Source organism: Photinus pyralis, unplaced genomic scaffold, assembly GCF_008802855.1.
Source record: "Photinus pyralis isolate 1611_PpyrPB1 unplaced genomic scaffold, Ppyr1.3 Ppyr1.4_LG3a, whole genome shotgun sequence".
Taxonomy (NCBI): Eukaryota; Metazoa; Arthropoda; class Insecta; order Coleoptera; family Lampyridae; genus Photinus; species Photinus pyralis.
Window position 1 is genome coordinate 8933135 of NW_022170509.1, and position 23561 is coordinate 8956695.

General features: G+C 36.8%; 3 protein-coding genes across 4 annotated transcripts; 2 read left to right on the top strand and 1 right to left on the bottom strand.

Moving 5' to 3' along the window:
- Positions 1-3973: 3973 nt before the first annotated feature.
- Positions 3974-10263, bottom strand: LOC116165747. Its single transcript, XM_031480413.1, has 4 exons — positions 9070-10263; positions 4632-4703; positions 4281-4582; positions 3974-4229 (listed from the first exon to the last, which is right to left on the bottom strand). Exons 1-4 carry the CDS (start codon positions 9493-9495, stop codon positions 4091-4093), a joined length of 939 nt encoding a protein of 312 aa, XP_031336273.1. The 5' UTR covers positions 9496-10263; the 3' UTR covers positions 3974-4090.
- Positions 10264-15692: 5429 nt separating this feature from the next.
- On the top strand, positions 15693-19147 carry LOC116165748 (protein tipE). Of its 2 annotated transcripts, none has more exons than XR_004144188.1 (2): positions 15693-17090; positions 17751-19147. XR_004144188.1 is itself a non-coding variant. In XM_031480414.1 (2 exons), the coding sequence occupies exon 1, from the start codon at positions 15722-15724 to the stop codon at positions 16517-16519; it is 798 nt and encodes a 265-aa protein (XP_031336274.1). In that variant the 5' UTR covers positions 15693-15721; the 3' UTR covers positions 16520-16533; positions 17751-19147. The 2 variants fall into 2 exon arrangements, 1 of the variants encoding a protein (XP_031336274.1); XM_031480414.1 differs by having other exon boundaries at positions 15693-16533.
- Positions 19148-20797: 1650 nt separating this feature from the next.
- Positions 20798-22356, top strand: LOC116166007 (probable very-long-chain enoyl-CoA reductase art-1). The gene is made up of 5 exons (XM_031480815.1): positions 20798-20973; positions 21083-21438; positions 21495-21711; positions 21760-21952; positions 22007-22356. Exons 1-5 carry the CDS (start codon positions 20965-20967, stop codon positions 22132-22134), a joined length of 903 nt encoding a protein of 300 aa, XP_031336675.1. The 5' UTR covers positions 20798-20964; the 3' UTR covers positions 22135-22356.
- The last annotated feature ends 1205 nt before the right edge of the window (positions 22357-23561 follow it).

A 23561-nucleotide genomic window follows, 5' to 3' on the forward strand; every position in this document is an offset into this window, starting at 1 on the left:
ACTTGCAAAATGAGCTGCTCCGAACGAACTGCACCAGAGCTTCACGCACTCAAATGGAAAGCACTAAATTTACGCATTGGCACAGATTTTTGTATTTAATCTGTGGCATTGGTATCATACGCGGTTATACAGGGTGTTACATGACCGCATGTAAAAAAAATTGAGTGGTCTCCCGATTATTTGATTGTCTCTTGTAAAAGACAAACAATTTTCGAAAGTAGGCAACTGTAGTCGGCCCTAAATTCTATGTGTCTCGCAACCGTGGAGCTTACTAGAGAGGAAAAATGCCAAAATGGTCCAGTAATTACCAATCAGCATTTGTGTAAGCAATCCCTATTGGGGGTTCCAGGTGCTAATGAGCGTGGCGCCACGTCGGAACTTTAAGAGGAAGTGTGAAAGAGCATATGTGCCAATTTTCATAGCTTTATTCAAAAGTGCCAAGCCTTGCCTAATGTCTTATAACTGTTCAACAATTTAAATTTAGCAGTTTAAAAAATGCAAAAATCAAACCTGTAAGAAAGGGCAGTTTGTAATAATACATTTCTAGATCTTAAATAAACGGTTTTTGTAGACAATGAATCAAAGCGAAAATTAGTGCTTTAATTTTAATATTTTTAACCATTGCTTGGCGTTTATTTCTACTGTCAAGGAATAAAATACAATAAAAAACAAAAAAACTGACAAAGCGTTTAACCATCCGGAAAATTCAATAAATTTTGGAAAACTAATCTTATGCACAAGTAGAGTATATAAGAAGCGATTATTTAGCAAAAATACATATTTTTAATTTAAAATGTTCTAGGGGATGCTCATAATTCAAGGGGGGAGGGGTAATATTTTCATATTATAAATTGTCAGATTAAAATCGCGACTAGTTCCCCTATAGTAATAATAATACTAAAAATGAATTTATTTACACAACGAAGTTGAGGTAACGTTTACGTGCTCGATTTTCCGTCGTCTGTCTGTCTGTCTGACCCATCGAGATCTCGGCTTTTGGGCCACCTAGAGACTTCGGGTTTTCGCTAATTGATAGCTGCTAGGGTCTATACTTGCCCGTTACTCATTTACAGCGGTAATACCGACGAGTGGGTTTTGAAACATTTTTTAAATATATTGTTTTATTATTAAATTCATAGCAGTGTACTTTATCTGTTATCTAATATGTTATACGTGAATCGGACCTTTGGCTGGAACCCAAAAAGTCTACGCCTAGATTTGAAACAAATGCACGGCGATGGACTTCGGTTTGAAAAATGTGACTTGCGAAATTACAGTCTACGGTAAGTTTAAGAATCTGCTTAAAACTGGTTGTTTCAGACCCTTTGAATGGGACAAAGTTGCCTTTTTTGCAAAAAAAAATTTTTGAAAAATCTTTGAAAATAACTGAGATATTACATTGAAAATGTCAAATTTCGTTTTAATTTTGCCTAGCCTAAACGGTCTGAAATTGACGGTTCCCGTTCTATAGAGGGGATCAAAACAAGCATTTTTTCAAAATAAACCGAGGGTCCAACGTGTTTCGTTTGGGAGCCACCCCCACAAAGTGGTGAAATTTGAATTTCTTCTTTAATTTTTTTCTCAGCAACCATAAGAGTTAAAAAGATTGGTGGCACGCCTTTGAATAAGTTTTTTAAAATCACTTTTCAAACAAAAGTTACACTCATTTGAAGATTGGGTTTTCAGGTTACAAAGTGTCCCCCGCCTACTCTTGAGTGATCTAATTTCGCATGTAGTTAATTGAAAATGTTGCAAATAACAAAAAATGAACGATTTAAGTCGATATATGATAGTTGCAATAATGCTTATTGATTGTTAAAAAGTATTTTCCCACTACTCGCAGCCACGGAATTTTTGGAATCGAATTTGCAGAAGTGAATACCATGATCGATATATCGAATTTTTTGTGATCATTTAATCATAATATCGACTTAAATCGTTATTTTTTTATTTGCGACATTTTCAATTAACTACATGCGAAAGTAGATCACTCACTAGTAGGCGGGAGACACTTTATACCTAACTCGAAAGCCCAATCTTGAAATATAAGTATAACTTTTGTTTGAAATGTTATTTTAAAAAACCCTTCGCCCTTTCGTGGTAGGAATTTTGAAATTTTTTATATTAAAATCGGATAGGGCATACCTGAAAACCTATCCAATATGGGCCACCCATCTTTGTAACTCTTATGGTTGGGGTTGCTGCGAAAAAAATTAAAGAAGACATCCAAATTTCAACACTTCTTTGGGGGTGGCTGCCAAACGAAACACGTTGGAAAATCTTACTTGTGGACGTATTTTTCTGAAAGTAAACGAACTAAAAACACACGTCAAGGAATAGCGCGGTTGGTCAGAGTCAACTTTTATATTTGTAGACGGATTATTCGAAAATTTTAACAGAAGGTGGTATGTAATGGTGTACTGGTGGACGCATATATCCATAAAAAAATAGATTGCGCATGCGCAAATTTAACTTTTTGATTTGTGAACCAATTTTTCTGAAATTTGAACAGAAGATGCTTATTATAAAAGAAAATTAAAAACTATGTCAGAAAATGGATTGCGCGAACGCAGAGCCCAGATCTTAGCGCTTTTCCACAAAAATATTCAAATTTTCATCCGTTCGTCCATCTGTTCGTCCCTACGGCTGTCTCGCTTTCAGATCGAGCTACTCTTTTGCTGTTTGGTTCGTTTGAACGTCGAGGCTTTCACCAAGAAAACAATAAGAAAAATTCTCTTACAAAGATAATTATAGCAAAAAATCTGTTTTTGCGCTTCTAATAATTTTTAACTTTTGATACGTTTTTTGCATTTTGAATTTTGATTAGCCAACACTTAACTTGAACCTTGCTCTACTTTAGCGATCATTTTGGACCAACGAAACCGAAAATTTGAATGAGGAAGCGGTTAAATGCATTGATAGAGCCAATAAAATTGGTTCTGTTGGCAACCACGGTTGGGGTCATTATTTATTTTAAGGGAAACTTTCCTTAAAAAATAAACGTACATGAAAAATAGACTGCGCATGCGCATGCGCCGACTAAATGGCGCAATAAAATTGTCACGCATCCACAAACTTACATTGTTTATTAATTCTCTTCAAATTTTAGCGGAAGATTGTTTAACAGTTGATGGTTCTTATGTACCGATTTTGTGCTAAAATGAATGTGATAAAATAAACAAACTCCCTTCTTGAGTAAGAAATGTTATCGAGAACCATATATAGTTATAAGCACAATAACTAATTCTTACATCAATTTCGCCTTTTTGTCACTGATTTCCGCTTTCTACTAGATTAGCCTTAACCCGATTTTTTATACTGTCGTTACGAGAGTATAATATTATTTTATGCAGTAATAAATAAACCATTTCCGGAAATGAGTATAATAACATTATCAAATGCGGTAAATAGAAAGTTTCCGGAAAAAGATCCCGTTCAATGAAATACATCAACTTACAATTCAATCGCAATTGTCCTGCGGAGACATTTTTAGTACGTACTGATTCAGAACTATCCTCGACCATGTAAATGAACTCGGATGAAAGCCTTTTTGACACTTCTTTTTCAAATATGCCATTATCTTCCTTTTTTAATCGAGGCTACCGTTGGTTCGTAAGATTTGAAAAAAATCTCAGAACAGGGGAAGTTCTTGGCCTTTCTCTAAAGGCTTCCACATCAACTCTTTCCCATCGCATTTGCGTCTCGGTTCAGTATCAGTTTAGTGATAAAAACTGATGGTATGCAAGTATGGTTACAAAATAGGTATTGCCAAAATGCAGTTTTGCCATTTTAAGTTAAAAACTCTTTCCTGAATATTTTGTGAGCGGATTGCTCTGCTGTTTTATGACTATTGTATTTCACGTTCAAATTGTGGGGTTATTTAATAACATACCATTCACATAACCATTTAAATGTTGGGACCAACATTGTTAAGTACGTAGAATGTATATGACTCGCCCTATCTATAGGTCTTCAACCTGCAGTTCTTTTATTGCACCTACATAAAGGAATCACAACCTTAAATCTACAAAAAATAAATAAACTAATAAATAACAAATAAATAACTTAAACTACAATTGACTACATAAAATTATTTCTTATGTCTTTTCACTTTGGTATTATTTTTCCCTTTACAAGGTATGGTGGAACACTTAATATTTTTATCGGAATATTTCTCTATTCTATTAACATACCATCCGATTTTTTTGGGAGACAGACGTCTAAACAACCTAAAAAAATAGTCATTAATAGATGGATCAACATGAGATTAAGCCGATTACTTAAAAAACCGATTGTTGTGGATATTAAAGGCTCTGGCCACTTTACCAAACTCGCAGACGACTCTATCCGAACAATCGTCACCTTCGATGGCTTGCAAGATCACATGAGCAAAGTTGTTCATTTCCTCTTCGGATCCTTTCACACCTCGAGATTTCGTTCCGCCAAATTTCGGAAGGAAGATTATTGATAACACGAACATGACGGCCATGCCGATGAAACTTGATAATGCCATGAATAAGGGTTCCATAACTCGCTTTTTGTCGTACGCTGGACTTTTGGTTGTCGATATATGCACGTTATGCTAATAGAAAAACTGTGAAAAAATGCTTCAGCGTCATTTAGGAACTTACTTGATGTGTGTGGGCATGGTATTGTGCGTTGTGACTGTCAGGTTCGACGTATTGAGGTTCTGATGGTATTACCTAAAAAATTACCTTTAGCTTATGTCAAAATATTACTAGTAGGTAATCGAGAAGAAAAACTATGATTAGGTAACTACACTGTGTAGTGGAAGGCAGTTACTCAATTCTCAAACTATATTTAGTCTATTTTTGGGCATAATGGCTGGCGCCTTGCTAATTAAGAAGTATACTGCGAAGCATGGACTGCACCAAGACAAAAAATCTGCAGAACATTCTGCTGATTTAAAATTATTGCGGACCTAGCTGTCATGGTTTTTGACATAAGTATCTCTCAATTTTACTCTAAAAATCAGGAGATGCAAGGGTCCATTCAAAAATTCTTATCTCTTAACCGTTTAAGTGAGGTCTTTTTTTATAATCGAATGTAAGGAGTTTTTTGAGTAGCCGCTAAAAGTAAAGTTTTGAAAAAGTGTCCAGGGCTGCTGCGATTTTTCAAAATTAGCAATAAAAATGTCAAAAACTTCAGGTATTCAAATTGCAACCAGTAGGTATTTCTGAAGCCAGAAATAAATGAATAGATTTGAATTTTAGGGCCATTTAATTAATATTCTGTGTTTATAAATATTTTTATTTTTTCATTAGGTGTGGTAGGCTTTAGAAGCGATCCTTTCCTTCATTTGAAATGTCATTTGAATCAAATCTTAGTAATACATGTCAATTTTTCTCTAAAAATTTCGAGATGCAACTTGCAAGGGTCCATTCAAAAAAGGAAATCCCTTTAACCCTTCAAGATTGTTATTTTAGAATTAAAATTAAAAAAGGTATGTTTCTAATAAAAAACAAGCTGGCGCCAACTTCCGGTATTTAAGTAAAATTATTTTATTTCAATTCGCACCTCTGTGTTAGAAGCGCTTCTAACGAATGGGGTAGGTGGATCTCATCTGTAAACAGGGTAAGTAAAAAATCCCGGAACAATCGATTATCTACGCTATATAAGCAATTTTGTTAATAATTGTTGCGCTTTATAACAAATATTACTTAATGCATTTAATAATCGTAATGTCTTCTTTTTTCGACTTTCGATTTAGACTGGAAATAACTTGAACTTTTGTTTTTAAATGCGACACCAATACTTGTAACAAATCGCATTACCTTTGAAAACCGGAAGTCACAAAAAAAAGACGTTAAGTACAATGATTAAATGCATTAATATTTGATATTGTATGTAAGACCATAAGCGATGAATGAAGGTACTGCGTTCCAGTGGCGGCTCCTCAGGGTGGGCAAGGTAGTGCGTTCGAGATATTCACAATTAAATGGTATCTCACCAGACGTACCACTTGCCCTTTATGAGTAATACCCTCTTCCAACAAATCGTTTTAGAGGTAGGTATTTGTTTTTAAAGTTTTGACATCACCAATGAATATATTTCTTCCAGACGTTCTAATCTTTCTTTGTGATTAGGTACCCTCCATATCGACAATCCGCTCTTGAGGTATAAGGAATTATAACTGACCCCCCCCCCCCTATTTTGATAAAGAGTAAGAAAAAAGAGAACAGTACCTTTTGTTGAGACCTTTAATTAGAATACCATGAAAGATAAACTTCATTTCTACCCCTGCGCCTTCCCCCCCCCCGTCAGCCACTGATCTTGAACCGAAGTCGCATAGAACAGTTATAGTTTGTACAAACCAAATGATTTCGAACGCGTGTTGTAAAGATATTAGAAGAGAAATGTAAATAGACCAAGAAGGTGAAGGGAAAGCTGAAACAGAAGCTTATGGTAGAACTGAATGAGAACCAGAATGAAATGCTAAGCAAGAAGTTGAATAAGAGGTTAAATAAGAATCAGAGCGGAAATCTAAATAAGGATTACTTAAGTAGAAGCTAATGGAGGTTGAAAGAGGTTGGTAGGATTTAAAAAACCTATAGAACAAGTTGAAAGAAAAACTGAAGGAGAAGACCTTGAAGATGCAGTTAACAAAAGAAGATGAAGGAACGAAAGAAAAACAATAATAATATGTAAAAAGGGAACAACTGAAGAAGAAGTCGCATCTAAACAAGAAAGTAGATGAAAAAGTAGTGATTGAATGAGACGTTAATACATAGAAAGTTGAAGAATATTAGACAAGCGATGAGTCCATTAAAGGAAAGTGGCGGAAGTGTAAAACTACCCAACATAGAAGTATTGTATCGTATTGTTTATGCTTATCTAAATCCCGGCAGTAATTTACATAAATCAGACCTTCGACCAGTCGACAAAAAGTCGAAGAAAAAATTGAGGAAGATATTAAAGAAGCAACTGAAAACGAATCTGCCGATGAAGGTTACAAAGAATCTGAGTTCAAAAAGAGTTCCACGAAGAAAGTGAAGATGTAAATGTTAAAAGAAAGTTAGAAAAGAAGAAGAAGTTGAAGAAGGAAAGATGTGACGAAAACTGAACGACAACGCGAAGCAGAAGAGACAACGGTAAGTTCATGAAGATAAAGAAAATGTTAGAAGTGACTGAAAATAAAGCTGAAGAAAAAGGTGAGGAAAACAATGTTGAAAAAGAAGCTGACCATGGAGAATCCGAATAGGAAGATGAACAACACGATCTCGGTATGTTATAAACGATAATGAAGCTTAATTATTCGGTCAAAAAGTTGTTTTTAAAAGCGTAGTACCGGCCCCTTTAACTTTTCGAGAATGTTGTAGACCCGAGTAGGAACTGGGAAAAGTAAAGAAAAATTTCAAGAATTTAATGGAGCAATTGAAGCAGAAAGTGAAGAAGAAGCAGACGCGTTGTGTTAAGAGGACGTTGAAAAATCTGAACAAGAATCTAAAATTGAACAAAACTCTGGAGAAAAGGCGAATAAACCGAAAAAGAATAAAGCAGCTGCCGAAATAGAAACTAAACTAGGAACTAAAGGAAAACTGAAGAAGAAAATGAAACAGACATCCACCGACAGGTGAAATAAGAAACCCAAAGAGAAACTGAAGAAGTCCAAAAATAAAGTTGAAGACGATAAAGAAGATTATAGCTGATTATAAAAACTGCTCTGTATGCATTTCGGCAATTTCCAACCTATGAGTGCAAAATTTAATGTTTTTAATTAACGCAGATAACCCTAACGTTGCTCTAACATTGACTGACCAATGACCATAGATTTCAAATGAACAAAAAAGTATGGGAAACGCTGCGCTAGAGTTCGTCCTAATTATTATGTTAGGCATTTCTTACGTAGGTATAGGAATTTTGTGTCGCTGTTGGTTGACATTGTACAAAATGGATTGGGTTAAGAATTGATATGAATTATTAAAGTATATCAAGAAGTCTATAATTACATAGGCACTCTGTACTGGAAGTACGTCAAAAAAGAACTTCATGCATAGTAAACGTCATGTCCTAGTACATTCTGCAATAAAAGCCATTAATTTGTCATTCCGTTATGCGATAATATGTCTCATATGAATTTAGATTATAGGTACATACGTAATCAATAAAAAACGTTTAATTATATCGACGAAGTGTTACATATATGCAGCTTCTTGACGAACTTGTTCTTAAGTGACCTACTAATCTGGAGATTCCAAATTTTACGAGACCACATGAGAAAGCAGACCTCGCATATTTTTACCACTTTTCCTTACAGGATCGTTATGATCTCAAAGACGTAATTTAGTTTTCAAGTACCCAATTAAAGTGCACGCTACTGTAACCACCCTTTAGTGTGACGAACGATATGTAGAATTTTGTGAAAAAAACGATGACACAAGTGAAATATATAATAACGGCATCTATTTTACGTAACCATTATCTGTGCATAAAATGCCATTGTACACAGATAATTGAAATTTTGTAATTGAGCATGTCTAATGACGGCGATCTACTTTTCTGGTTTGCTTTCACAATATTTATACTCCCTTAAGGTTAATTGCGGAAATCCTGAAATATAAATGCCCATCATAGAGAATATATCACCTCTAAGTTTTAAATTTGCAATTATCTTTCATATTAATTACTATAGTTTATCTAATGGCTCTATTAACACACATCTAATAAGACTGTGCGGTAAGGCTTTTACCATTAGACATAATTGGTAAACCTCATTTGGTGACTTGGAGGCACAAAAAAATTAGTTAACCAGTTACCATACTTAGTATGTAATTGATTCAATTAGATTTCAAAATCGTGTTGCAAGGAGACATGTCCGGTAGACGCCGAAGACGCCTGCAAGTCACCTAACAAAAAAAGAAGGAAGTTTTGTATCAAAACGAAAACCTAAACACTGATTGCTATGAAACATAAAATACCAACATTAACAGAAAAAGGACATCTTTGACGGTAGATTGATGTTTGAGGGTAAATAACTCAAAATTATATGCTGCTAGGTCTATGATCATATTGTCCAAGCAGAGCGATTAATATAATACTCTTTCTTACGTGACTGTGAGCAGCAGTACCATCCAAAAAGCTGCTAATTGGGTAGTAATAGTAATAATATCCATCGTGTTCTTCGGTTTTCGAAGTCCCTTTTGGTTCGTGGTCTTTCAGTTCATGAATAACAGTGTTGGAGTATGGATTGCTTGGATCATCCGATTGAATAAATTGATTATTGGCGACAGCTGCCTCATAGAGTGAGGAAAGTTCCCCTTTTGTTAAGGACAACGCGGGTATTTTGGGGTTCTTCTTTATCTTCACATTGGATGGTTTTAAATGCAAAGTGTCCAGACGACGCTTGGCGTGATTTTCGTTTACTTTATTTTCCAAATTCCAAATCGCCCGTTGTAGATAGTGGGCAGATTCTTCTGCCAGCACAATTTGAAGAACATTGAATAACAAAATTGCGAAACAAACGTTCGAGCGCATTATCACGCTTATTTATATTCGCGCATAACACAAACACTGAAAGTTTAAACCGCGAGGATCCCTGCTAGTTGTCCGAAGAGCGAAATAACACTACCTAACTATGTGCATCAGACTGATTAGTATTAACGTCAACGTCGCCGATTTTTTTCCGTTAAACGTAAACAAATTACATACATTTACTTTGTTATTAAAGCGTAAATTGAAATTTATGTCTACTTGGAGATACAACTCCGGTATATCAACTGCTTAAGTTCTTTGCATGAATAGACAGTTGGAGTTGCCCCAGTGACCAACATGAAACTAGTACTTATACCGGTTGCTTATTATCTTTATTGCAAAAGCGTGGTAATGATCATTTCGCTTAAATATCATTTTAACGTGTTTGCACTTTTGAAATTAAACTTTTTTTAACATCATGTTATTACTTTTATTTTCTATATGCAACGGAACTTTAAACAATGTTATAAGAATACTTTCTGCTTCGATTGCTTCTAAAATTCCAATAGCTATACTACTAATTACTACAATGTATAGACGGTAGACGGTACATTTAGTAGTAGCAATTGTCATCCATTTAATTTTGACCGAGTTTTTAAAGACATTAATCAAACTTGAAATGAGTACACTAGGTACTGAAGATTTCGCTTTTCGAAAAATTACATCTATAAAAAAGTCAGGTACTTATTGTAATATATTTATATGGAGTAGGTGTCTGTCCGTCTATCCGCCTGTCTGTCGTTAGCACGATATCTCGAACAAGAATGGACCGATTACAATGAAAATTTACAGGTGGATTCTTTATCAAATTTGTAGATCAGAATTCGTGAATTGGCAATGTAGGCCAAAAAATAAGGGAGACCCTTTTGACATCTCCGTTATTTATGAGCCGAATAGCATGAAATTTAATATGGGCATAGCTTTCGCTATATAATACCATAGAGTAAATAATATATTTACTCTATGATAATACACACGCCAAAAGTTGAGCCTAATCGATTCAACATTCACAGTGCCCTTTTCGACTCGAACATTACAAACCGAGTTGCAAACTTTTTTATTTATAAAGGTATTCAAATGATATTTGATACATATACACTTTGAATAAAAGCAAATATAACACCAGTTTCAAAATTTAGTTTTAATTTGATACATATGCACTTGGAATACAAGCAAATCTAACACCAGGTTCAACATTTAATCAAAATTCAAAAATATGGACGTATAGTAACCCCCCACTCTTTGAATTTTCAAAATATTGGTATTGCAATCGTTTGTTGATCGTTTGTTGGTGTTTGTTAGTTACATTTTTACGTTTGTTGGTTGATCGTTACTTAATTACCCAAAATTCAAAAATTTGGGCGTATAGTTAACCCCCCACTTTTTTGAATTTTCAAAATATTTTTATTGCAATTGTTCGTGGCTCGTTTGTTGGTGTTTTTTAGTTACATTTTCACGTTTGTTGGTTGATCGATATTTAATTATTCAAAATTCAAAAATTTGGGCTGTAGTTAGCCTCGCCACCTTTGAATTTTAGAAACCTCTGCATTGCAAACGTTTGTTGAGGGTTGGTATGTGGTAGTGTACGTATTATTAATAATTATTTATGTAAATCATCTAAAATAAATCCCAAAATTCTTGCTATACTCTATATTGTGCAGATACAAACAAAAATACTTCATTTTCTTCTTCTTTGGTCACATATCTAATGTCTAGGACACTTCGCCGAGTGCCCACAACGCCGACAGGATTTTTTGATGGCCCATATCGGCGACTAGGGACACTATACGTTCAGAAACACTATACTGATATTGTGCCCAGATCACCAACAGGTGTTTCAATCCCAGAGGATCCCCGCGACCATCTTCTTTGAAAATGAAAGATGCATCGTGGAAATACCCCCATTGAAATAACGTGATAGAGCGAGAGTCGTCCGTGTTCCGAGAGACAACAGTTTTAAGAGGGGGGCAGTGTGGCGAACCTTTTATCGAGACGCCATAAAGTAGTAATCTGTTAGTTACCATGGTATATGATATGCATCAGACGTTCGATAATTTCTAAAAGCTTTTTGCTTGCTTTTTATGCAAATTGAATTGTGTTTAGTTTCATTCTTAACTTAACATCAATGTCGAAGATCTCGTCGGGGTTACTATATTCCCTTTGTCGGTACCCACCTCCGACGTCTCGCTTACCCGCAATTTGGATTTGAAGTTTTGAGTCTACCATTAGCACAGGTATACCTACACGTTACGTATATCTGTGCCATTAGTAAGATCTTGTGGAAGGCTACCACATTCTCTTTGTCGGTACCCATTTCCGACGTCGCATTCACCCGCAATTCGCGTTTGAAGTTTTGAGTCCACCATGAATAAGATCTCGTCGGGGGTTATCATATTCCCTTTGTCGGTACCCGCCTCCGACGTCCCGTTCACCAGCAATCAGAGTTTGATGTTTTGACTCCACCAGCAATAGGATCTTTTCGCCTTTCGGGGACTACCACATTCTCTTTGTCGGTACACAGTTCCGACGTCCTGTTCACTCACAATTCGGATTTTGGTGGATTTCGCTAAAAACGCGGCCCAAAAATTGTACTTAATTTTTGGGTACTCATAGCTCGAGCTTCGAGCTTTAAGAAACTTTTGGGCGCCCAAAATCAACTACCCCTTGAAGCGCGACGTGCAAAAGGTGGTTGGTTTATTTCGCCCCTAGGCAAAAATAACAAAATTCCGCCACGCAGGAGTTGTGCGCGTTGACAAGATCTTTCCGACGACACCTATTTGAAAACAATCGGAGAAAAACTGTGGAAGGAAACTGAAAAATCGCCAGGTTAGTATAACAAACTCGGGGATGGTCGATGGTGCCCAGATGTCGCCGACCCCACATCTTGTAGTCCCGTCCCTAAAGTTGTTAACTACACTCCTCGTCTTTTTACAAGCGTTCTTCTCTACAGTAGGGCGGAGTGAATTTTTCAAGTTTTGAAATTGAAAACGCCTGTATGTCAAAAGGGTGTATAATTACCTCTTTAATAAGATGACAAAATTTGAGTTTCCAAAAATAATATCTTGGGCCGCCGAAATGGCTCTATATTTTCGAAATATTTATCTTTTATAGATTTTTTTATTTTTAAGTTTATGTTGTCCCTTGCATTTTAATTAGGCTCTAAACTATTATTATGTGATGCAAACTTTTTAGGGGACTCGATGATGTATGTCTGTCTGTTTGTTTGTCTGTGAACACGATAACTGGCAAACGCCCGCAACGATTAGGTTCAAACTTTTCACGGTTGACCTATATGCCACATTTAGCAAGCCCGTTGAAAATGGGTCAAATCCAATGACCACATGGGGTCACATCCCCCTGTCGCTTTTCTAAATCCGCGTTATACGCGGTTTATTACTTCTGAAAAACAATTTAATGCGTATACTGGGCCAATCTGAAAATATACCCCACCATTTAAGTGCTTGAACGTTGGGATTATATCAGACACACAACACAAAACACAAAAATTTTGAATCGAAGGGGGGTGGGGGGATTAAAAGTCGAAACAAATTAAAAAGAGAGATTGTCCGTAGTCCGGTATCGTATCGTATGGGTGGCACTCCCTAGTAGTCCGGTACACAGCTGGCATGTGTTTTCCGTAGTGACCGCTAGGGAAGAAAAGCGAGGTGTTGTGCCTTTTATGACAGTTGAAGAGGTGTCCATCGAAATTCAACGCAGAATAGCTGGTGTGTATGGTGAGAATAGTGTCAGCTGGATATCATTTCCACGTTTTTTGGCCCATGAAGAAGCACTTGTCACATACCGAATGCAGAGGTGCTGGACGAGGTCTGTGATTGGATCGCTTCACTCCCGTGGGGAGTCAGGCACTCTTTGTCCCGTTCAGCAGTGGGATAAATGCTCTAGGAATGAAGGTGTTTATTACCTCTGTAAGTGTTCCAGTCGGGCTTCATTTGACTGCACCTAGTAGTACCTAAGTTTATTCAAGAGTTGCCCTTAAAAATATTACAGCGTCGAAAATCAAGAAAATGAACAGAGGCGCGGGCATAGAATCTTACTATGTTAATTTAATTGGCTGGCAACGTGTTATCAGCGAACCTTCCTCAACAATGAGAATATCACATGAAGAATTAACGGACGTGATATCTTTGGTGCCGGATGAAATACCTCTTCTCAAATTTCCTTGCCATTTACAGGCTGTTGAGGGAGGTAGGTATAAAATTAGTGATATAAGCCTCTATGGAGATTATGACTGTGATGCTTGGGACTTGGGATTTATAAGGGCTTGTATTAAAATTGCGAGTATGTAAGTAGTGTAGCAGGGGGGTTCCTGGACCACTTCAAGGTCGCTCGCTACCTGGTGGTGACCTTGGAAAGGAGGTCAAGGTGACGTGGCTGTGACCTTGGGAATTGGGCCAAGGTGAGAGTTGAGTGACACGTGCTCGGTGACCTTGGAAATTAGGTCAAGGTGAAAGTCACGTGCCGCGTGGGCGGTGACCTCAATTTTCATCCGAGGCTATTGACCCCATTAATGTTCAAGGTCATCCGAGATCATTAACCCTCAATTAACTTTCAAGGTCGTCCGAGCTCATTGCTCCAATAAATTACAAGGTCATCCGAGGTCATTGGTCCCATTAATTTTGAAGGTCATTCGAGGACATTGACCGCATTAATGTTAAGGTTATTCGAGGTCGTTGATCTCATTAATTTTCAAGGTCATCGGAGGCTATTGACCCCATTTTTGGGGCATCAAATTGCATTTCCAATGTCATCAGAGGTCATTGTCCCCATAAATGTTCAAGGTCACTCGTTTTTGTTATGATATCAAATTACATTTTCAAGGTTATCCGAGGTCATTGCTCCAATAAATTTTCAATTTCATTCGAGGGCATTGGCCCCGTTATATGTAGTGTCAAATTACATTTTTAAGGTCATCCGAGGTCATTGAACCATATAATTTCGATGTCATTGGCCTACATTCTTAAGGTCATTCTAGATCATTGACTTTTTGAGAGCGTTGTCCTCTGTTAGCAACCTTGCGGTGACCTTGGAGAGTAGGTCAAGGTAAAGTCCAAAGATCACTCGCTCCCCGCTCTACTCTGTAGTAATCGTGAAGGTATCTTCAAAATCCAAAGGTTGCTGACCGTTCAAATTCCATTGGAAAAGTATGCCAAGCTATCGATCAAAGTCCACCAGCTGTTCAAAGTCAAAAGGTTGTCGATAGGGTAAAGTGCAAAGACCGCCCACGTGGCACGCGACTTTCACCTTGACCTAATTTCCAAGGTCACCGAGCACATGTCACTCAACTCTCACCTTGACCCAATTCCAAAGGTCACAGCCATGTCACCTTGACCTCCTTTCCAAGGTCACCACCAGGTAGCGAGCGACCTTGAAGTGGTCCAGGAACCCCCCTGCTACACTACTTATGTATATACTGTAATTTGAAGCATTTGAACAGTTTCTAAACGTTTTAGAACAAAACTAATAAATTAATTTTTTTGCGGGAGGGCTAGAGTGGAATACGACGTGCAACCACCTCCTCGTAGTGAGTTCTCTGGGTTGTTTCCTTAAAAATAAACAAGCTAAGGCCTGCATTTAATTTTTTTTACATTTCCAAGAAATTCGTTTTTGTATAATTTTCAATGTCACTTCGGCAGCCAAAGACATACCCACTCCTAAAATTTTCAGATTTTTTTGGGTGACTTGGCACCTCAAAAGACATCGTCAGGGTACACCATTTTCGGAAATTGTTAATTTTATGCTTACCTACTTTCGCTCCGCCCTATTCTACAGGCTCGCATTTACTGCCAGCCAGCCAGCCTAAGTGAGATATTAAAATAAGCAACAAAGAAATTTGCAAAAATGCGCTAAAAAGGCTATAGTGAATTGTGAAAAACTTAAAGATTTTTACATTTCACTTTCAATTGAAGGCATATCCATAACTGGTTGGAAACCAGACAACGATCGTTTGAGAAGCGCTGGAAACTACCCCTAAACCCCCACCCTCTTTTATACCTTGCGCCAGTTTGATAGATCATGTTTTCAATGAATTCTACAATTATACACATATTTACAATTATATAACGAGTGTTTATAAAGTAAAGTTTGTGTTATGTGCATAAATGGGTATTGGCAACAATTTTGGAAGTGCGTGATTAATAACTTAACAAGTAGCAAGGAACTGTTAGTGGCTCTGTAAATTTTTTCCTATTATGCCTTAAAAGAGTGAATCATGAGGAGCAGCAGCTCAGAACTGCTCCTTGATCAACAAGAGGGTCTCCGCCAACGTAAAATAAAAGAATTAGCGCAACAAGCCAAAAAGACGAGAGCATCAGGGCAATCATGTCGGGAACGAACCCTCTTTTATTCAACAAGCGTTCTCGCGGTAATAGCTATGTCGGCCGGATCATCACTACTATTCCTAGTACCACTATATGTAGATCCAGCGATATCAACTCTTGTTTCCAATTTTGTTACAGAACCAGTTACTTGTGTTACGACCCGTCGTGATGAACTTATCGGTCTCGCGAATTGTTCTTGGAGTTCGTGTCGCGAGGGTTGCACGAGTGATGCGTATCAGTGTACTCACATTTACGTAAGTTACAACGATTCCAGTAGCGCACCTAATCAAACTGATAACGCGATATTGTTAGTTAATATAAAAGGTTGTGGCTATCCGCCGAGAGTACTATGCGCAAATTTCACGGAAGCTTACGGGAATGAGGGAACCGAATTTCCCTGTTACCATTCTCGTGAGAACCGTACCGTCGTACTCACACATTACGATAGAGATGAGCAGGTTGCTATCATAATACATTATTTTGCTGTGCCATTTGTAATAACTCTCGCTACCTCAGTTGCATTGTGTGTTATGCACTGTGATTGTCGTTGTCACGTTGCAGCTCATCATAAAAGGTCGAGGAGACCACGTCTGCATCATGATTTAAGCGATGGTTCCATTAGTACTGGTGTGGATCTGCATTACACCATTAGCCATCACTCCGACTTAATGGCTGTACCACCAGTGTGATTGATCTGCAAGCAGTATGTATCTTATTAATGTTCGCTGTGGTGAAACTCATTGTACATACGTACAGAAAGGCTTTAATTTGACTTATTGTACTGATTTTGCTGGCGAATTGAAACTTTATTTCGTATACTACAATTGTAATAAATGCCTCCCTTTGGTTCAAATGCGGTGTAGTCAAAATTACTCGGGCTAACTTAGCTAAATCTAGGGTAAACATCTATGTTTGAAAATATGTGACTAATGCTCATGTTTATGCCATCACACTGACCTCGAGGTTGGTATGCTGAAACTTTGGACCTCCGCTGCACCGTAGGTGGTATTTCATAATGGGGTTACGAGGGAGGGGAGGGAGGGTTTCTTGGTTCTATTCCTTAGTCTAATGTTAAACCAATTCCCATAATTAAACTAAACAGCACTAATTAAAAAATATATCTATTAAAGATATTCCCACCTTTAACTGTTCTCTCAATAAGTTCAAAATTATGTTGGTAGGTAAAGGTTAGTACAAATAAACCTCCTTTCTGAATAAACCAAGGGTCTACAATGTTTCATTTGGGAGCCATAAGAATGGGTAGGTATCTCTTTTCTGAATTTTTTTTTAATTGTTTGCAATTTTTTCAAAAATGTTCGCTTAATTCTCCAAAATGACAGGTGTGGTGAACCATTGATATGCATGCACTGGGTTATGTCTGATCTGAGTGATATGGTCATATAGTGAGCATGTTTATACAGCATCAAAAGTGTCTCCCACTTTTTAGTTATCAGATCCTAAGAGTTTGATATCGTATCCAGTTCTTGCCTCCAGCGGTTTCCAGATTTGAGATTTCTGTTTCCACAGCAAACCTTCCTGTGCCATGTTTCTGTTTCTTAGTCTAGATTTCGGATTTTCAAAACAGTTACCTACCGGTTTTGCCGTTTGCTAGTGTCCCGATTTCCAGGTTCCAATTTCTGTATTCCAGTATCAAATTTCCATATCTTAGTTTTAAGTTTCCGTCTCCGGTTTACGTACAGTTTCCAGTACGTCGCGTCACAATTTTCCAATTTTCAAATTTCAATTTTGAATTTTCAGTGTCCAATTCCATTTTACAGTTTCCAATTTTCAAAGTTCTACTTTACCGTTTCTATTTTCTAATTCCCAGTTTACAGTTTCCATTTTCCTTTTATTGAATTACATCAATATCCTGCTTCCAGATTTTTGTTTCCATATTCTAATGATATTTTCTTATCTCAGTTTCCAGAGTCTGGTTTACAGTCTCCAATGCGCAGATTGACAGTTTCTTGTTGTCTCCAATCTTCCATAATTTTTTACCATTGACAACTGGATTTTCCAAGTAAATAAAAATGTTTTGTGGACTGTCTTTACTTTTCTCGAAAAAAAACTGATTATACCGAAGGATACAAAATGGAATAGATTATTGCCAGAGCAATCTCAGCCATACCAACGATCGATTCAGTCATTCAGTATGAATTGACATAGATGTCAGGCCTGGGATTTGTCAATGTGGCAACATGAACACCAATAATTGTCTTTTTAATGACCCTATTCAAGAATCTGAGCCAAGTTAGCCGAGTTTATCTTAAATACATTGTAAATTTGTAGGTACGCCAAGGAAGAAAAGTTGCTGAACGTTAGATAAGTTCCCGCTTTGTGTACCTGTATATGTATATCATAATTAGTGTATGGTTTATGTTTTAATGCAACGCAGGAAAACATTAGGCAAGTTCTATGGTTATAACATACACTATGCTCGCTTATTAGACCTAGTCTAGTAATGAAGCTGAGGTGTACTTTTTTGCCATAGATCTTATAATAAACTAGTCCTTCGAGACTTTACAAAAAAGGTGATTTATATAAACGTAATTTATGTGTTAGTTAGGTAAATATTATGTTAAAATAGGAACATATACCTACATTTGTTTCGTGTTGAATAATTTAATGGAACTAGAAGTAACCAGCTTATTTGCTTTTGAATGAATCCAATTCATTTTTGAAAATAAACTTTTGTACAAAAGATGGCGATTGTATATTTGTTGCAATGGAAAGGGAATAAAGCAACCCTTAATTCGTATGAAAGTAAATCAAGTCTCAGGTGGTATTGTATTAACAATTATTGTTAATTTCATAATCAAAGTGACGCACATTTCTTTTCTATACAATAAGTTTTTGTAATAATTATTATACTTAAAGACACTTTTGTCTATTGCACATTTTTTAAATTAAGTAAGGTGTGATTTACTCATTAGGTACCCTTGTAATAATTATGCGATACTGTTTACTTAAATGTAATATTTTTATTACTTGAGTGTGAAAGTGTTAGGATATATTTCTATTTAGAAAATAACCAACCATTAAGTCTTGTTGGTTGTGGGATACCTACAATGTGTTGTATTCGTGAATATCGAATTGACTTGCATATCTATTGTACAGCTGCTTGTGGTTTTGCTTTCCACTTGTTTGTATAGAAAAACAATCATTTAGTATGTTGAAATATTATGGTTGGTTCTGTGATACATTTCGATTGGTTGTTGTATATTCTTTAAATAATTGTTACCAATAATACATAATATTTATTTTATCTTTTTGTTTATTTTTATACTTGTATGTTAAATAAACCTTCATTAATTTAACATAAATTTATTTTTCACATTCAAAATACGGGTAATATGCATTTCATGATCCATGCTACAAATTACATCCTAGTCTCTTATTACCTTTTAGAGTATTCTTGAGGGTCGAACTTTCAGAGGGGAATTCATATACTTACATCCAAAAGCTTGCAGAAAGACGAGGAGTATACACGTGTACCTACCGGGGTCGCGTAACAACTTTAGGAACTGATGAACTATACATGATGTGGGCGTGGTTTAGGTAATAATGTGGTGATTTTTCGTTTGGTGTTTTCAAGTGGTGTCATCGACAAAGGAAATGATAATTCGCCAACATATTGCTGATGGTGGAGTCAAAAGATCAAACTCGAATTTCGAGTGAACGGAATTGATGAAGTGGGTACTTATACTGACAAAACGAATATATGGTAACCGGCCCCGAAAAGACATTGATGGTAGTGTCAAAACTGACTAATAGAACACTCATATGCCGGACAAAACTGCGCTGAAGTCCCTTCGATCTCACACGGTGACTTCGATAGTTTCTATCATCTCGGCGATTTATGAACCGAATTGCATGAAATTCAAACTGGGCATAGCCAGTATCATATCAAATCTAATGTCACCGTTTTGGTTATGTATCGTCAAGGATTAACTCGTGCAGGTTTTAGATGATGATGTCTGTATTCATCAAGAACAAATCACACCAGGGCGCCGACCACCGCTAACGACTCGACGCTAACCAAGATGCCAATGGCGGCAACCTTTGAACCTAATATGTGACCTTCATCAGTTCTCAAGATGTCTGCAATAAAAGAGAGGATCGCTATAATGAGAGAAATCGACCTCCAGGATTTTTTACTTTAGGTCTGATCGCTTTTATACTTCCTCATACGCATTTTTAGAAAATAAAAACATCCACGGTAATAACCAACGCAAAATGAAATAAATGCCCATCATGTCGGGCAGGCTTTTAAAGGTATTGCCCTAGATTCCTGATGATGTACGTGCAACAAGTACCCGGGTACCCTTGAAGCTGTAACGGACAGCGACAGCTTACGTTCGTATATCTAAGAGCCCCCGTACATGAATTACTAACCGAGACGCTGTTTTTAATAAATAAATAAAGAATTTTAAATGGCACTGTAGAAAAGTTTGCCATTAGTGGCACCAAAATAAACTACTTACTACTGGCGTTATGTGGGGGTAACAACAATTCTCTCTCCTTCAGATCTTGAAGTTTTTTTCTACCAAGTTCCGTTCTATCTCTCTAATCACTACCAAGATCAGCCGTACCCATGTTTTGTCCGTCATATTGGAATTGGAACTTATCGCCCATTTTGTTTGAGAAAAAGGTCAAACGGAACCAAAAACTAAACATTGTGCTTTACATAATGTGGGCGACTACCCGATTAGATAAATTGTTGAGAAAATGGGAGGGAGGAGAGGAGGCGATGTTTTTATACGAGTGCCTACAAACATCATTCTCATGACAAATAACAAATTTTGATTCTCGTTTAAAGCTGTCACGTTAGGCCTAATTTATCTATTTATTTCATTTTGTTCTTGAGTGTTTTGAACTACTTTTCAATATGGCGGCGTAGGTAAGACCGCCAGAATAGTTACAGCTACCTAAAGATTAGTTCATAAACTAATCCACGATTAAAATCCCTCCTGCGATACATTTGGCACTCTAACATCACTTTGCACTTTGCTACCTATAGATAATTTCGATTTTAATTACCGCATAATTAATTAAGCATATCCTTTTAAGACTTTTATTTCATAGCTGTGATAACCGTCCACGTTTTCAAATCAATACAGAAAAACGCCAAGTCATGACTGAGGTATGAAAGTTTGACAAAATAGTAATTGGTACACTTTACTTTAAAGTGAACAAAGTTTGATTCAAACATTCCTCTTAAGATTTATGGAATAATGTCGTTTTTCTTTTAGTTAGAGGTGTTTACTACCAGCAACCGTTCACTAGGAACTATCACGGTTCCTTCAGCGGGAACAGTTAAGGATATTAAAGTCAAAATTTCGAAGCTACAACAAAAATTAAAGATCACTCGACAGTCAATTCGCAATTCTATCAAAGGTAAAGATATTAAAGACAGTGCCAGCATAGCAAGTGTAGGTCTAAAAGATGGGAAAGTGTACGTCAAAGATTTGGGTCCTCAAATTTCTTGGAGTTTGGTATTTTTATGTGAATATTTAGGACCTCTTGTTGTTTACTTAATTTTCACAACTCGCCCATGGTTATTCTATGGCCCTTCAAACAACTTTCAACCGATGTCTTTAACTGCAAAGTAAGATATTTCTAAGTTCCACCACGTAACTGGAAAGTTGATTGTTTTTCTTTTAGAATTGCAGCTGCTTGTTGGAGTTTCCATTATGCAAAACGTTTGCTGGAAACAATATTTGTCCATCGCTTCTCTCATGCCACGATGCCCATACTTAACTTATTCAAAAATTGCAGCTACTATTGGGGTTTTACAGCATACGTTGCTTACCACACCAACCACCCACTATTTACATCACCATCCTATCTTCAAGTAGTTATGGGTTTAGCCATTTTCACAGTAAGTTATACTTCATTGCGATTCCCTTCTATTTACTTTTCCTTCTAGCTTTCCGAGGTAGGAAATTTGAGCACACACCTTCTTTTTCGCAACTTACGCCCGGCAGGTACGTCTGTACGTAAGATCCCAAAACCGGACGGGAACCCCTTCAACGCCTTGTTTAATTACGTTTCGTGTCCTAATTACACGTACGAAGTTGCGGCTTGGATTGGTTTTAGCATTATGACCAGCTGCCTACCAGGTAAACTTCTTTTTTTTTACAATTTGTGGTAACGGTTTAATTGCTGGATTTTAGCTGCATTTTTCGCAATTGTCGGATGGGGCCAGATGACTCTGTGGGCCTTGGGAAAACATCGCAATTATAGAAAAGAGTTTTCCGATTATCCCAAGAAGCGCAAAGCAATCATTCCGTTTATCTTATAATTGTTCTCTAGGGATGTTCTTGTCATTTTAGATTAAGTTGTGTTATAAAATCAGATTTTTGAAAAATTGTTAAAGGCGTATTATTCGATCATTAATGAGCTGAGTAGGAAATCGTTTTTAGTGAGCTCATTAATGTATAAATGAATAAGCCTATACTTTGGGTAAATTATTTTCTACTTTGTTATACGTTGTGATGGAATAAATGAATTTTCAAAAATATAATTTATGTACATACCTTCGTGTTTGCAGAGTAAGCTTTGTTTGGGTTTTGAAAAAAGGCCAAACCCATATTGTTTGTTTATAAATTGTCCGTCTTCGCTGGGGCGATAATGGAAAACCAATTATTTTGCTTGACCTTTGCACTATACAGTGTGTTCGGGATAATAGGGTCGCCTTGGTAGCTCTTTTATTTGGTGAAATACGAATTTGTCAAATATATAATTTTATATGTGACATTAAGATCTATTCGATCGCATATTAAAACTTCCGGTTTAACAGAAATTGGAGGCAACTTTCAAAAATTTGGTGTTGTTCAACATAGGGAAATGTCCACATGCACCGCTTCATAGTAAACATGAACTAAAGTAAGTTTGGCGATAACAAGATAACAGTTCAAGGTCACCCGCCCCCTGGTGGTGACCTTGGAAAGTATATCAAGGTGCCACGTGGCGGTGACTTTAGAAATTGGGTCAAGGCGAAAGTCGCGTGCAACCTGAGCTGTGACTTTGGAAAGTAAGTCGCGGTACAACTCAAAGGGCAAGTTGTAGTGATCGTATTTAATTTTTGGGGTATCAAATTACATTTACAAGGTCTCAATTGATGTAGTGTTAAAGTACATTTTTAAGAGTATAAAAGGTCAATGGCCCCAGGCATGGTGTTAAATTACATGTTCGAAGTCATCCCAGGTTTTTCAATGTCATCCAAGGTCAATTTTTGTGTTGCCAAATTTCAATGGCACTTGTATGGAATCAAGTTACATTTTCAAGCCCATAGAAGAGCAATGACCTCATATTTTGTGGTGGTTAATTACATTCCCGAGGTCATACAAGGTCAAAATGTTTTTCGGTGACAAATTACACGTTAGAAGTGCTACATCAGTGGCGTAACTACGTATTTTTCGAAGCGGTGCCGGATCAGGTTTTGGTGCCTAATCAGTTACCATTGCGCTCTAATTAATAAAACACGGTACATTTTTGAGAGAAACTTTACACGAAATTTTAACAGCACTGCACCCTTTCGAATTTACAAACAAATTTTGCATACTTAAATTTTAGAAAGATTTGAATAACGAAATCTTTCACTGAATGAAGAATAGAAATACATTTATTTATAGAGTTTCCAATTCTCGCGTCAAATTTAACTATGGCATGGGGCACAAGTCGTAGAAATGATTGCGTGCAAATGCTGGTTACACTAATACAGGCTAT